General features: G+C 37.0%; 1 protein-coding gene across 1 annotated transcript in view; it reads right to left on the reverse strand.

Moving 5' to 3' along the window:
- The window catches only part of LOC140236336 (cytosolic carboxypeptidase 2-like), a 158,517-nt gene that overhangs the window by 1,833 nt on the left and 141,259 nt on the right, over positions 1-15,425 (reverse strand). Inside the window, 5 exon segments of the mRNA XM_072316292.1 lie at positions 7,652-7,784; positions 11,616-11,770; positions 12,676-12,748; positions 13,637-13,933; positions 14,347-14,496. Coding sequence (XP_072172393.1) covers positions 7,652-7,784; positions 11,616-11,770; positions 12,676-12,748; positions 13,637-13,933; positions 14,347-14,496 — 808 coding nt within the window.

A 15,425-nucleotide genomic window follows, 5' to 3' on the forward strand; every position in this document is an offset into this window, starting at 1 on the left:
AGAGTATTGAGGTAATAGGTTGAGCAAATCAAATTGGTAAAAAACAGGTTAAGATTCAACACTGTTAGAAAAATTATTACTTTATATTTAGTGTGTATCCAGACATAATGTTTGCATATGGAAGGATTGGATGTCCAGTGTTACCACTAAACATGTGAGTGGTCACTTTAAAGGCATATTTACACTGTTAGCACTGGATCCTCCTCAATTCAAATGACAAGAAAAACATTAAAACAAATATAAAATGGCAGGAATAAAACTATTAAACAAAAGGGAAAAAACATCAAATGCAACACAAGGCTAGCAAGGTAAATGCATGTAGTAATTAAAAGTAGTAAGGATTAAAGCAAGCACTGTTACATAATTAGCTCGAGAATGAAGTGCAAGTACAACAATGCATATAAACTAAATGAATCTTGAGTGCAATGTACATGTACATACTGTTTGGTGCACATTGTGAATTGAGATCATTCAGTTCAGAAAATATAGAAACTAATATTCAATAGTATGATCTTAATTCCAGATGTGCTTTTAAACAAAAGTACATGCTGCCGTAAAGTACACAATACAAATCTCTACAATGATTTTAATTTTTAAGACATCTTTTCCTTCTTTACCTAAATTTGCCATGAACTTAGATCAAGTACCAAAGATCAGTTTGAAGTTAATTTGACTAGAACTGGGAACCACATTGATTGCTTGACTAACACTATTAGGGCCTACACATTTTTTTTTTTTCTCTCTCTCACTTGAAATATGTGTAGAGAGAATACAGTACTACAGCACACATGTACAATCAACTCGTACAATGCTAGGGGACTTTGGCCAATAAAGTGCACGGGCAAACAAAAGGTCGTTAAGCTGTTGATATTCATACATTCTCATTGCTAAGCACGAAGTGATTACAATTATCTATCTTGCTTGTACAACATTTGCTATTTATCAGTCATGCTTCAAAAAATAAGCTATGAACACATCTATGACAAGCCACAACATGCCTTTTCCTATTCATTCTTTCCTCCTATTTCAAAACACTTTAAAATCATCTACTGTATACGCTATATATTTTGCGGGGGTTTTATTTTCGCAAATTTCACGAGTCGGGAGCTATTCGTGAAATTAACAACACGCGAAAATATTACCTTCCAAAATGAATCCCTTGCCTTGATGATACGAACATTTCAGTACTAGTATACCATGTCACGGCTTTCCGAACAGACCATACTGGCTAAGCTTGTTTACGTACATATAGCACGTCCACGTCTACTTACGAATACTGTAGAGAGCCAATCCATTATCGCAAAGGGACCACTCGTCACAAATCTAGCGCGATGGACTTAACCACTTCAAAAATGTTGAATTCTAACTTACTAGTTCGGAGAGTTTGGTAAGTTTTTTTTTCATGCAGTGTAGAGATCTATAACTAGTATCATGATTCTTATTTGCTAGTAAGTTGAAAATTCACACTTTCTTTGCCACTTCATATTTTGTCTGGTCCCCCAATCGTGAATTTAACCACTCGTGAAAATGTGTGACAGTGGCAACTCGCGAAAATTTATGTACACGAAAATTATAGCGTATACAGTATACTTAAGCAAAAAATTGATGCATTTTGTCTAGAAACAGAACTGAATGGAACAAGCAAAAGAATTAACAATCAAAAATGATTAATACAGTTGTAAATATCAAGAACATCAAACTCTTTATTTGGGCAAACATGAAATGTATTACAGGATCACACTCCAAACTCTTGTCAGTAATTTCAAGAGAAAATAAAAGGGGCTGACCTAGTCAAATGTTAAAACCACAACAATAATTCAAACTGATTTAAAAACAATCACCAAGGACTGTATACACTGAGAAAATCAATTTGGATTCATCTTTGATGAAGGACGTCATCACAGGTTATGGCTGCTCAGCCAATCACCATCTGGAGGTGTTTACGTTTCATAAATGTGCAAGTTTCACAGATGAAGAGCAAAAGCGATAATGTTAAAAGTGATATTTAATGTGTTCTTCATATACCATGATCACAACCGGATACAGTGTGTGCAGTAGTCATTTTTGTCACAGCTCTGTTATTTCATCGGAACAACATCATGGTTGTTTCAAGATGCCTAATTATGCACACTCAACAAAAATGAGGATGGTCTGATTTTGCTACAACACATACGTGTATTTTCCCATAGATGCTTGCCCGAGTATACTCGGGACTCGTCCTCAATGGGTTAAACAAACATTACCATTAAATTGATTTAATAATGAAAACTGTGATTCTGAAATACAAAACTCAACAAAAATTCACTAATAGAAAAAACAAATCAGAAGAGAAAGCTTAACAAAAAAGCTACAATAACGGTATAATCCAGTGGTATTTTGGATTACAAGAATCAGCAATTTGCCACAATAGAAGGCATCTAACCTGTACCTAATATTCAAGAAACTATTCTATTCAATGTAGTTCACCAGATTCTGCATCGGTTTTCACCCATCTCTTCCCTACAATTTATCATCTTTCATTCAAAACTCAGCTTCCTCCACACGGGCAAGACTGCCCTCCATAAGCACATAAACAAATTTCTGTTCCACTAAAAATGCAGTTGAGCCATCCTAAGTACAGCGCTCTGCAAGCTAAAATGAAGAAATGATTAAACGACAGCAAAAAGTTTTAATCTTACGCAGACAGGAGATAAGTCAACATTCACCATCACCGATTTTGAGCCCTCTTCCCAACGAAAAAAAAATCATGGCACCAGACAGCAATGGGAAAAAAAGAGTATTGAAGATGGTACAAATAGAAAAAATGGAATGTGCATACCAGTATGTGAAGCAAACTTGTGATAAGAAAAGGCCAATTTCAATGAAAACAGAGGGAGAAGAAAGATATAAATCAATGCATGGACTATTATACCAAGAGTAACTGTAAAACCAAAATAAACTCAAAGAGCCCATGACATCGGAATCCTCACAAGCATTCACAGGTACATTCCCTTCTTAAACAATCTTTTTTACACCAGGATGAGAGGAAGTTTTTGAATTTAAGATATTCTGGAAATAGCTAGTCTTTAGTCAGGCCTAATGGCTCAGTTCTATTTTCCAAATTGCATGATGTACAGTGCAATTCCGTTACAATGAACTTGGTTAAAATGACAATTTCATTGCAATGAAGTCAAAAATCGGGCTCCAATATTATCATCTACAAATCTTCATATACTTCATTATTCAATACCTTTTCCTCGGGCCAGCCATCCTTTGAAGCAATGCTTACAATGGCGGCCCTCTGTAAAATCGCTTCTTAACTACAAATTGTTATTGTAATCCCTGCTGCATAGACACGCATACTGTATATTATATCATTAATTTCCTTTCATATCGTTTATGCGAGTCAAACGACTCTGTTCTAAATTTACTTTGTATGTTTTCCACATGTTCATGATTATGTAACTTATGTATATTGATTTGCAGAAAATAAAGTATCTCTCAAACAAACAAACAAACAAAAAACAACTCATACAAATAGGTCCCTCATTCACATTCAGTATGGTAATCAATTAGCAGTACATTGATTACCTAGTGTTAACTAACAGATTGCGTGCAAATTATTCATTTTCACAAGTGGGGGGGGGGGGCACTAGTCTGTCAATTTTCTTTATACAAAATGGGGTGTTTGGATTGTAAACTTAGATTATGATGCATGTACATGCAACTGATATACACACTGTGTAGCACCTAATGATATATCTGAATACATGTACATCAAAATATGACAATGCCGTGTCAAATGCACTCATCACTATATACAGTATCGCTTTTTTGTGTGGGTATAAAAATGCCTTGTTAGAAAAACCAGCTATCAATGATAATGATAATAAACAAAGGAAAATGTAAAAGCATTATATCGTCGCTGAGGTGACAAGACCTTGTAACTGAAATTCTGGTGAAAATGACTTTTTTGGATTAATGGTCAAATAATTGGTTTAGTGATGTCCTGTCCAAATCCTAACTCAGAGCCACCACAGCATGTCAAAGGAAAGGCTCCCCCATTCGCTATAGTGCTTTGGCCGCCATGTTTTTGGCTCTCCTGAACATTTGACAGATACAACTTACAGTTACTATTTTTCATGACTGATTGAAATCCTTCTCTACTTTTGTCTGATGTTGGAATTCCTTTAATAGTCAGCTATGAATTAAAAAAAAAAATAGCTGAAATTGTTCTGTATGAAGAAAAATACAAAGAAAAAGTAACAATAGGTGCATTTACATTTTAGAATTCTCATGGTATTAAACACCATGGTAATTTGTTGGCACTTTTCTCATTGGAGAAAAACCTTAGAACAATGCGGTAAGCATTGTGTACATGTAAGTGCACATCTGCCATGGAAAAGATACAAGGTGAGCCAGATCATGAGATTTATACACCTCTGTATGACCGATGGTATCTCGTGACACGATTTGCACTCATATCTTGCATGCAAATTTCATGAAAAGTTTGAATTAACACCCCAAAGTACCACAGTACACTTGCCTTTTTGCAGAGTTATATGGATTCACATTAGGAAGTACTATGTGCAATGCTGTGGCATTTCACCCTCAATGTGAATGCACCTAATGACATTTGTGCAAGGAGAGTGCAAAAAAAGAAAAAGAAAAAAGAAAAGAATAATACCTTGACCCCTCAGAACCACTGCCTCCAAATGCAATTAATATCATACATAATAGACTCACCTTTAATCATCATGAGGTTAACAACAGATGATACAAACAATTACACTGTACCTCTTTACATACCAAAGAATCAAATGGAATATACATGTCACTGAACATACACAAATCCAATATTATTGTGGCATGTTTAACCTTGAAATATGAAATGAAAAACAACAAATCATTGGTTAAAAAAGAAACGCATTGCATAGTATACCTTTTTAATCTCAAATAAAACGTCTGCACACACACACAAACACATACACACAGACACAGACGCACACGTCATCTCTATCTTTCTCTGTCTGTCTGTCTGTCTCTGCCTTTCATTCAACAGTCAATCTCAAACTTGAAGGTTGTCAATGAGGGTACTCAAAACACACCCAACCATGGTGGACATCAAAAAAGAGTTCCAGTTTAAACAGGGGGGGGGGGGGGGGGGAAGGGGTTAGTACAGCTCAACACCAAAACCTCACATCCTTGTACTCAAAGGAGGGGGGTGGGGGAGGAGGAACAATCATTCCACAAATGACAGCCTCTTTATACCACCACCTGTTCTGGCTAATCTCCATTAAAGGACAAGTCCACCTTCATATACATTATGGATTGAGTGAATGCAGCAACATTGTAGAACACATCAGTGAAAGTTTGGGGATAATCGGACAATCCGTTCAAAAGTTATGAATTTTTAAAGTATCTGCACAGTCACTGCTGAATGAGAAGACTACCAGAGTCTATAATGTCACATGTGTACAATTATATACAGACTGTAAATAAAATATATAGAGAAGTTCACAAAATTTTACTTTTTGAAAAAGGTGCGCATTTCCTTGACTCGTTCCTGATGTATGTTAAGGGTAATATTATTCTCCCTTGCCTTCTGAAAGAGGGAAGTCAAGTGTTCTTTTATCCTGTGAGAAAAGGGAAAATAACTTGAATTTTCCTGATATTTTCTTTATATCGTCGTACACATGTGACATCACAAGCCATTAGTCTTCCCATCCAGCAGTCAACAAGCAGAAAAAACTTCAAAAATTCATAACTTTTGTAACGGATTGTCTGATTTTCCTCAAACTCTTGCTGATGTTTTATTGATGGTGCTGCATTCACTCAATCCACATTACTATGAAGGTGAATTTGTCCTTTAATAGTGAGACACTCCTCAACACCTTGGTCTCACACTGAACTTTACTGACAAAGACTACAGAGGCTGTAGAGAGCCATCAATAAACACTACCAACAACCAACCACAAAACACCATGGAAACATGTACACTACAAGGTAGATCTGTACAGTAGCTTCATGACAAACTGTCGTATACAAGTATGCTTAAAAAAAAAACAACAACAACAAACAAACACTGAAAATAGAGTTGATATGGCTATCCTGGGGCAATAAGAAGACTAGGAAAATGGCCTGTCATTATATGCCTCTGTAAAGCTACGATGTAGCAAAGTCTCTGCATAATCTTAATGAAGGGAAATTCAGTAATTTGTAATAACTTCATTTGATATTGCCAAAATATCTCACGCACCTCTGTTAACTTTCAGCACAATTATGCAAGGGTTTCAAAAGAAAGAGGGCTTGAAAAGTGAAAAGAAGAGAAAATGCACCATCACATGCTCATATGAAGGAACATGGAAACCAGCAAAATAAAGAGTAGCATAATCTGGTGAGTTAATTTATGCATATAAATGAATAAATGTCAAGAATATGGCATATTTCTTCTGTTTTTTTTTTTTTTTTTAACCATGCATACTGAACGTTTACAGCGTGTAGAAAGTGTAGTGGACAAGGCATTGTATATACAGTTGTACATGATTATATACCGTTACTATTTCAATTTTTCTTTACATTATTTGCATGCTATTGGTCCATTAAAGTTTCCCTTGTATGGATTACTACAGATTTTTGGAATTTCTAATTTGTCACAGACTTGTTGGTTCTCTATGTAATTGTAACTGGATATTATGATTACCCCACTGAATTGATAATTTTAGTCAAAATATGATATTCTTGTTAAACTCCATCAGCCCAAATGTTGTGTAATATCAATTTTCATGAAATTCTAAAAATCCGGGATGTACTTCTAGTGGAAACACAGAATTACAACTCTTGATTATTATTTGAGGATTTTAGTCTATTTTCTCCATTTTTAAAAGCAGAAACATAATCTGACCCATCGAAGTTATGAGAAGCATGTTTATATTCATGTTATTATACTCAAGGCAAAGGTCAATATGAACAGTATTCACATACGAGAATAGTATTCTCAGTAAGCTACAGTGTGTAAACCTAACTCCTTCCTTGTTAATTCTGAGCAATTAATGAAATAAAAATAAAAAATACGATAATTTCTGTGTTGTGTGTGTGTGTGTGTGTGTATATGGACACAGACTGACTTACAAAAGGTGTAGTAAGCAACACCTGAAGGTTTATCAAACCAATTCCGCCAAAAATAACTGAATATCCTGATGTTAGATGTCATATGAAAAAAATACAATTTGTATATAATATACTCAATACATACATAAACACTTTTATACATTTCAAATATGTAGATACTGTAACTGTTAATAAATAGATGCATAAATACAAAAATAAAAGATAAATACACAAATAAAAGAAGACATCAATTGATCAAGTGCACCACAAATTACATTTTACTGAATATAATTTCATGATGCCAAAAGTGCATAAATTTTGAAACAGAAATACTATGAAATGCCAATGCACGCAGAACAAGCAAGGTGAAAAAAACAGATAAATGCAGGTGCATGATACATGAATAATACATGCGTGTGGATGCAGCAAAAACGAAACAACCCAAAAACAAACAGGGGGCGGGTGATCAGGTAAAAATGATTATTAGCTCAAAGACTTCAACCAACACAAAACACCAGGAATTCTTTGGAAAAAAAAAAAGTCTTTGCAGGTAATGACTGACCCTTGCTCTATTATGGAGCCTTGCGATTGGCCGGCACCTTGACCGAGTGTCATGGGGGAGGCATTTGTGGTTCCCGTGACGATGGAGAGATGGAGGGGTATTCCTTGAGATGTCGCGACCTCTGACCTTGCTCCTTTTGGTGCATTTGTTCACATTTTTTTTAGTAGTCAAATTAAAGGAAACGATGTCAAATGCATATGAAAGCGATTGGGGCATTCTATAATTACACAAGTCATATTCTAAAGGCTGGACTCATTTCCAATGTGTACACTGTTGATTACTTCTATCTTTTTTTTTACTTCTTATTTCTATTTATTGGAAATGAAAACACACTGTCTAGGGATAAAACTGGGCTGACAACTTACAACAGAGCTGTAACTTGTCAGGTGTCAGATGAAAAAAAAAAAAAAAATCTGATCGTTCTCAGCAGAAGGCTAAACCTATTACATCATTGGGTATTCACTGGTAAAGTTCCTTTGAACTTTCTTGGTAACTTCATTCAAATCTCCTAACTTTGGATTGAGCTAACTTTACAAATTGCAGCCAGGTCTGACTGCAAAATAAACCTCTTTTCAAGTCTGGCAATCACACTATGGAGGTAATACTTTCTGACATTTTTTATTCATAAATATCTTCTTTTTTTTTTTTCTCTCTCTCTTTTTTTTTTTTTTTTCTGGTCAATCCCACAAGTGAGGTTAATGCTGAATAACAAGCAGTGCACAATTGCTGCACAGCACAACTTTTGTATGAATTAAATGTATGAATTCAAATTGAGAAAATCACTTTCAGAGAGTTTTTTCTTCTGTGGGATTAACACAATCATGTGCTTGTACATTGTGTAAATACAAATAAGAGAAGAGAGTGATCTTATCTGTGCTTGCGAGTTAATCGGACATCAATCCAACACATGTCGTAACAAAGCAGCAGGAAATAGCGAAAAAAAAAAAAAGAAAAGAAAAAAGAAGGGCCACAGCAGGGTGACTGTACTGGGGGTACATATTTATGAATGTGTGAATGGCAACTTGATAATTGGGAATCCTTGTTTGTGAGAGTTGTGGTATGTACATACTGAGTAGTAACATAGTAAAATACTGTAGCTCCAATACATTACTGTGATCTTGCATCACTGGAAACTTCCATGACCTTCTAAATCAAGCATTTTCTCATGTTTGCTCTGTTTTGTATTTGTTTTTGCCGGGGGGGGGGGGGGGGGGGGGGGGGGAGGGGCATCAGAGGCCTTATTGCACAACTATGTGTCTGTAAGTGTGTGTGTGTGTGTGTGTGTGTGCTATTGCAAGTGACTTCAACACTTCTCAAACAGTGAAATGTTCACCAATATTTAAGTGTCACAGCACTTTCTCACTAATTAGCCAATTCAAACATAGCCACAACTTGAAAAGTTTTCTGATGATTTCAAATTTAGCCAACTGTCTTTCTATTACTGATGTGACACTTTGAGAAAACTGATATTTCAAATGAAAAAAAAAGATAACAAAACAAATAGAAAAAACAAATGAAATCTGAAATATTCTGTGTGCTGAAGAAAAACTGTAAATTCAGATTTTTTTTTTTTTTTAATAAACAATGTGCACCAAAACACACTCGGCGATTCCAACAACTTGTGTTTATGATTCAGTTTCTTTAAGAATGCATGGAAACTAACGCGAGAGCTTCCAAACCATGTCTGTTCTGAGGCGAGGAATGAACAATCTCATTTTCCCTGAAATATTTTCCCTTCGGACAGGGTGTCACAACTCTCATCAAAGTTGCAGAACATAACAAAGTAAGGAGAAAAATTTCAACATTTCACACAGGAGAATCTCTTGGTGCATCAAAGATCCGTATCTTTTACCTTCACTGTCGTCTTCTGCAATGGCATTACAATGAGCAAAAAAAAAAAAAAAAAAATGAAATAGTTATTCAAAGTAATCATCATTCCTGAGCATAAGTCCTGCCTTTAAGTTCCCATATCTCTTCTAATAACAGAGTAATTAAAACAATTACTCAGCAGGATGTCCACCTTTGAAACAGAAAGAAGCAAGTTAAAGTGGTCAACTTGTGAACAATCTATCGGTTTTGTCAGTTAGACTTTTGGCTAAAATTGAAACCAAAGCAAACTGATGTTTTGGATATATATTTTTTTTTTTTTCCGATGTGGACAAGCTTTGTTATCTTCTGAACATATGAATTCTTTTGGCTAAACCTGAAACCAAAGCAAACTGATGTTTTGGGGGTTTTATTTATTTATTTTTTTTTCTCTCAATGTAAACAAACTTTGTTATCTTCTGAAGATATGAAATCCTTCTGTGATTGTTGTCATCTTTCTGTGAAGGGATTAAGCTGTTCGATTCTACCAAGCGTGTGTTAATCAGACTTAACCAGGCTGCGATTTTAAGCTGCAGTATGTACAGTACATATACTGTACATATCCCACGTCTTTTAGCATGTACAATTTTTTCCTGTAGTGTAAATTTCAATAACCCTTTCTTAGTCAGGGAATTCGGACAGTGTGTACAACACTATGGGGTTTTTCTGTACCAATCAGCACTCAAAGCACACAAAGGGTTTACTGATTATGCAGATGGGACTTGAACCAGGCGGTTAAAGGTGCATAGTCCCGGTAGTGTAGAGGGCGCTCTTGATGATACTGCCGATCACCGTTAGCATTGATACGAAGATTACCTGAAGTTGAGCTGTCATTAAGAGTAAAGTGCGTAGGTGTTGCTAAGTAACGTTGCCTTTGTTGTCTTCTCTGCGCATCGCGCAGTCTGTAGCAATGCCAGGGTGCGTGCATATGTGCTTTTTATTATGACATCCACAAAAGAAGTTTGCTAAAGCTGTCATCCCCCTCAGCCGAATCATGAGCCGAACTGTGATCCGACCACTGACTACAGTGAATCGGACTTCTCCGGACTCGGGGAAGTGGGCCAAAGCGTTAAGCGCTAAAGAGGAGTCGATAGCGTAGGTCTCTATAGGAAACTTGCGCCGTGCGCCCGCTTACGCATTTGACTAAAACACCGGGACCATGCACCTATAAATCTCTGATACACTCACTACACAGGGGCATTCTCTCAATTACACTTGGCATATACACATACACACAGCTACCACTTCATCTATAAGAGTAATCTTGCGTGTTCAAGCTAATGTGGAGTAATTAGTAGCCACTGCATGCCCTACAAACAAACACATTAAAATCTTGGCAAAAAATACTCTTTAATGTACAAAATCACATATTAATTCGGCAGACAAGCCATAGGGTATACCTTTGCAATTGTTAATGTGTTACATTTGTCCCTTTTCACCCTATGCAAGCAGATATCACATTATTTTTGTTATTATTACTATTATCATTACTTTGAATGTAGACATGTGAAATTCTGCACTGGCAATGCCACTAGATCAATGAAGCAAATACATGTAACCAGGCCTGGGACTGCATTAACATTTTGTGCACATCTTCTATCAATCTAATACCCAAAGTTTTCTAAAAATGTGTGAGGAAAAAAAAAAGTTTGATGACTAACTTTGAAATGTAAGGGCAATTTTTTTTTTTTTTTTTTTGGGGTGAAAAATTCAACATGAAACTGTAAGAAAATGATGGGATATTAAATCTTTTCTATTCTATTCTTATCTGTCTTCCCCCCCCCCCCTCCAACTCATAGTTAGAAAAAAAAAAGAGAAAACAAAAATCATATCTTCTCACAAATTATGTAAACTAAGCCAAGGACTATCAGTACCACTGCATACCACATGCTACACGTATCTCAAACCATAGCATAAGCTCAAAGACGACCAGAATTTTGCAAAGCCTCATCCCAAATCTTCAGAAATTTCATACTCCTATAGAGAATGGGTTAATTCTTATAACTTTTTTCTAAGAAAATTTTAGACTTCATTTCTTTATAGGTTTCATTCTTTCATTGGCAAATATTTCATGTGTAGCTATCAAAGTTGTCCTTACCTCTCCGGCTGATCAGCTCCTGGTAGTTTGCTGGGTCGTGGCCGTCCTTGATCGAGGTATGGCTCCAGAGGGCGCCCCGTCAGGAGAGGACGAGGATAGATCGCTGTGCCGGCCAGGACCTTCATGGCCGTCGGGCTGGTTCCAGCGACCTGTTCCTGTCCAATGAAAAAAAATGCAAGCGTTTAAGAAGTTGTGAGGATTGTGGATTGCATTACTTTTGTTTTTCTTTTGTCTTAAATCTTAAAGAATTATAGTTATTGATACAAAATTCTATGTATTGTGGGTGCACTGAAAAACAGGTTTCATACAAGTGTAATATTGTAATAACAAATAGATTATCAGAGCTCATGTTGTATTGTTTTCTCAATTTCATTTCACTTTTCTATGATATTCTATTTTTCCAGAAATGTGAAATATAAAATGATCACAACAAAATAAAGGCATAATTTCCTGAACTACATGTACATTGTACAAGGAACCTGGATATCTCCTAACCCCTTGGATCTACATCTACGTACTGTATATTCTATGACTTCCCAGAAAGTTTTAGGGTTTGTAAGGTATTCAGGAACATTTTCATGACTCCGGCAAGGTACCATTACAGTAAACACTTCCTGAAATTTGCTCAAAACCTAGCCAAATGTTATGACTGGTCACTTCGTTTTCAAGGTGGATTTTTCAAAGCTTGGCCTACCCCACAGCAAATCTCTGCACTACAGTTGTAAAGTATAATCCAGACAGACTTAAATGGCTTTACTAATCCAAAGACTCACTGGCTGTTAATCGTTAATGTGCAAAGACGCTCAGCTTAACTTGCCAAGCTTTTTAGTCCAATACTCAATTCATCCAAACGTGACCTGGTTGTGGAATCAACAAGTCCATGTACATGTAGGTGCAGCAATGTGTCTTTGTACAACAGGAAGGCCACAGTGACATACTTGGAATTAGGGTACTGTGTAATCTTTATTGTTTGATAATTACTCTCAGATATGTATCTGTGACAACAGACGAAGTCAGACACAGTAAGGGTTCATCAAAGAATTAACTTTGTTTTACTCACGTATCCTGGACGGCATAGTTGGTTGACGTTGGACAGTTTCCATTTCTCAGTATGAGTGCTTCGGATGACACACCTCCAATGAGAAAAAGAAATATCCATACAAACACAATATGATCCTCGATTACTATGGCTGAAGCTTATTTCTCTTATTCTATTTCATGCCTTTTCCTCTTTTTTTTTTTTAACATTTCATATTTTTGTTGTCTTGGGGAGTATGCTCATGCAAACAAAGTACACTTTGCAACTGATTGACAAATTGCCCTACATTGACGTAAATAAGCACTGAATTGATCAGTGTTTTAGTAGTAGCCATCATATGGTAAAAAATCATGGGCGTTCATACTCAAGCAGGATTCGAACCTACGACCTCCTGATCACCGGACAGGCGTCATCTCCACTAGACCACCGAGCTTCCGCCCGACAGCAAGTGCTGGTTCTAATCCTTACAGCATGCAGCGAGTACGTAATTATTCAAATTCATGAAATTCTTCCGTCGAGATGTTTTCATTGCAACTGATTGACAAATATTTACGTCGATGTAAGGCAATTTGTCAATCAGTTGCAATAAAAACATCTTGACGGAAGAATTTCATGAATTTGAATAAATACACTTGGTTACACTTCCAGTGACAAAGTCCTCACTGGATCCCCTCCTCAATGTTCCTCCCCCCCCCCCCAAAAAAAAAAAAAAAAAAAGAGAGGAAAAAGACAGACAAAATATTATTCCATGGTGCTGACTCTCAGATCACAATGTCTCCAATTGTCATTAAATGAATCAATATACAAATGACGCACAGGTCTGAGCGTGTCATGTTTACTGCTGTGACTCAGTCTGCAGCCAGTAAAAAATCAACACGTGCATGTAGCTCTCAACCAAGGAGATCGCAGGATTCTCGCTACCCATTCTGTAACAGACATTGTTTCGAATATCAAAGGAAGAATTTGGAAATGAAGAGCTCACCCCGTTTGACATGGTCCAAGTGTGTACGCTGTCTCCGGGTGTCTCCTCGCGCCTCGGCGACGCCATCGGCAGGCGACACGATGGTCTTTGTCGGGCTGGCCAGCTCGCGGCGTGACAGGCGCGAGGGGGTGGCGTACCCGCTCTTCGGGCGTCCCGGCTGGCCGTGGGGTGCTGTGGTGGTGATGAGTTGCGATTGGTCGGCAGAGCGGCGGTCCCTTGCAGGGGCCGAGTGGTAGGTGGCGCTCTCCATAGAGCGGCGTGTGTCAATAGCTGTGTGGCTCCAATTGTATTTGTCATCTTCATGAAATTCAAAATGCACATCAGAAATTTATCTGTACAATTTACACATACACTACATCTTCTAGTCCATATAAGGCAATTTACTTGAAATATATAATGTTGACAAAAAGGACATGGCCCAAATGACCATGATATTTCATCATATAATCATTGTTGCATCATTAGACAATTGCCTTGCTATGCGTGTACATGTATGTCAGGTTTCTCACTATTGTATCAGGGTACATACCAGACTTGGGACCTGTCCAGCAAAACCACCTTGTTATAGGAAGGTTTTGTTACATCCAACCTCTTTATTTATAACAAGATTCTACTGCAGAAAAAAAGTGGATAATAAAGAAATCAAGGATGATTATATAAGACAAGTGTGGAAAAAGGAAAAGGAAATTTGCAATAAAAATAATTCCCACCTGCAAAGGAGAGCCCTGCCAGCTGATTGGCCACAAACTGCTCAGCAAAGGCCTTCTCATGGTGTGGACAAAGCCCCTCTACTTGGCCGAGGGGTAAGCCCGTGGCTGCCAAGCCATGTGAACCTTGGGAGTACCGTAGTGCTGTCGACTCTGGGTGGAGACATGGGATGGGGGAGGGTGTGGGAGAAAATCCATACAAAGATATAGAATATGGGCCTCACTGTATTACCAGGGAGGTGGAACTTACATTGTACCCTCCCTGGTATTATATCACTTATATGTGTACTTATTACCCCGTTGAAGACGAGTCCCGAGAATACTTGGGCAGGTGTCTATGGGAAATGCGTGTTAAACAGTGTAGCAAAATCAGTCCATCCTCAATGGGTTAAAGGCATTATTTACCATTTGGAGATGAAACAAAAACCCAACTTTAGTGCTTCAAAATATGTGTAGTTCTAAAATGCAAGTTATGGATAGAAACAGACAATGTAAACATGTTAATCAGTATAATCAATGTTAAGTATTGTTATATATACAAAATGTAAACATAAGTTTAATAATAAAATCGTTTTTAGAATAAACCGTCTACAGTTAGGGTTTATTGAGAAAAATAGTGATATCTCCTTATATTCTTGGCATTATTGTAAAATCTTTATATGATAGGATATTTCGCAATACAGTGCACTCCCGTTATAACGAAATGCTCGGGACCGGCAGTTTTCTTTCGTTATAGCGAAATTTCGTTATAACCGAACAAATACAATGTATAGCAAAAACAAGGAAACCACGTATATATGTCATATTCTGTTTGTCGAATACTCATCATATACTGGAAAGCTATGTGAAATGTGATGGGATAACTGTATCGCAATAATAAACGCAAGTTCCCCTCAGAATCTGTGCGTGACACAAGGAGCGAACACACAGTGGTATGAAGCGTTCAACCATGCAGAGACGCTATATATGTTTGTTCTGCTATGTATTTTCGAAAGCAATTCGCATTTCGTTATAACGGAGCACATTTCTTTTGTTTTTCTTTGTCTGTGGCGCTCGGAAAAGACTTCGTTGTAACGGAAATT

Source organism: Diadema setosum, chromosome 12, assembly GCF_964275005.1.
Source record: "Diadema setosum chromosome 12, eeDiaSeto1, whole genome shotgun sequence".
Taxonomy (NCBI): Eukaryota; Metazoa; Echinodermata; class Echinoidea; order Diadematoida; family Diadematidae; genus Diadema; species Diadema setosum.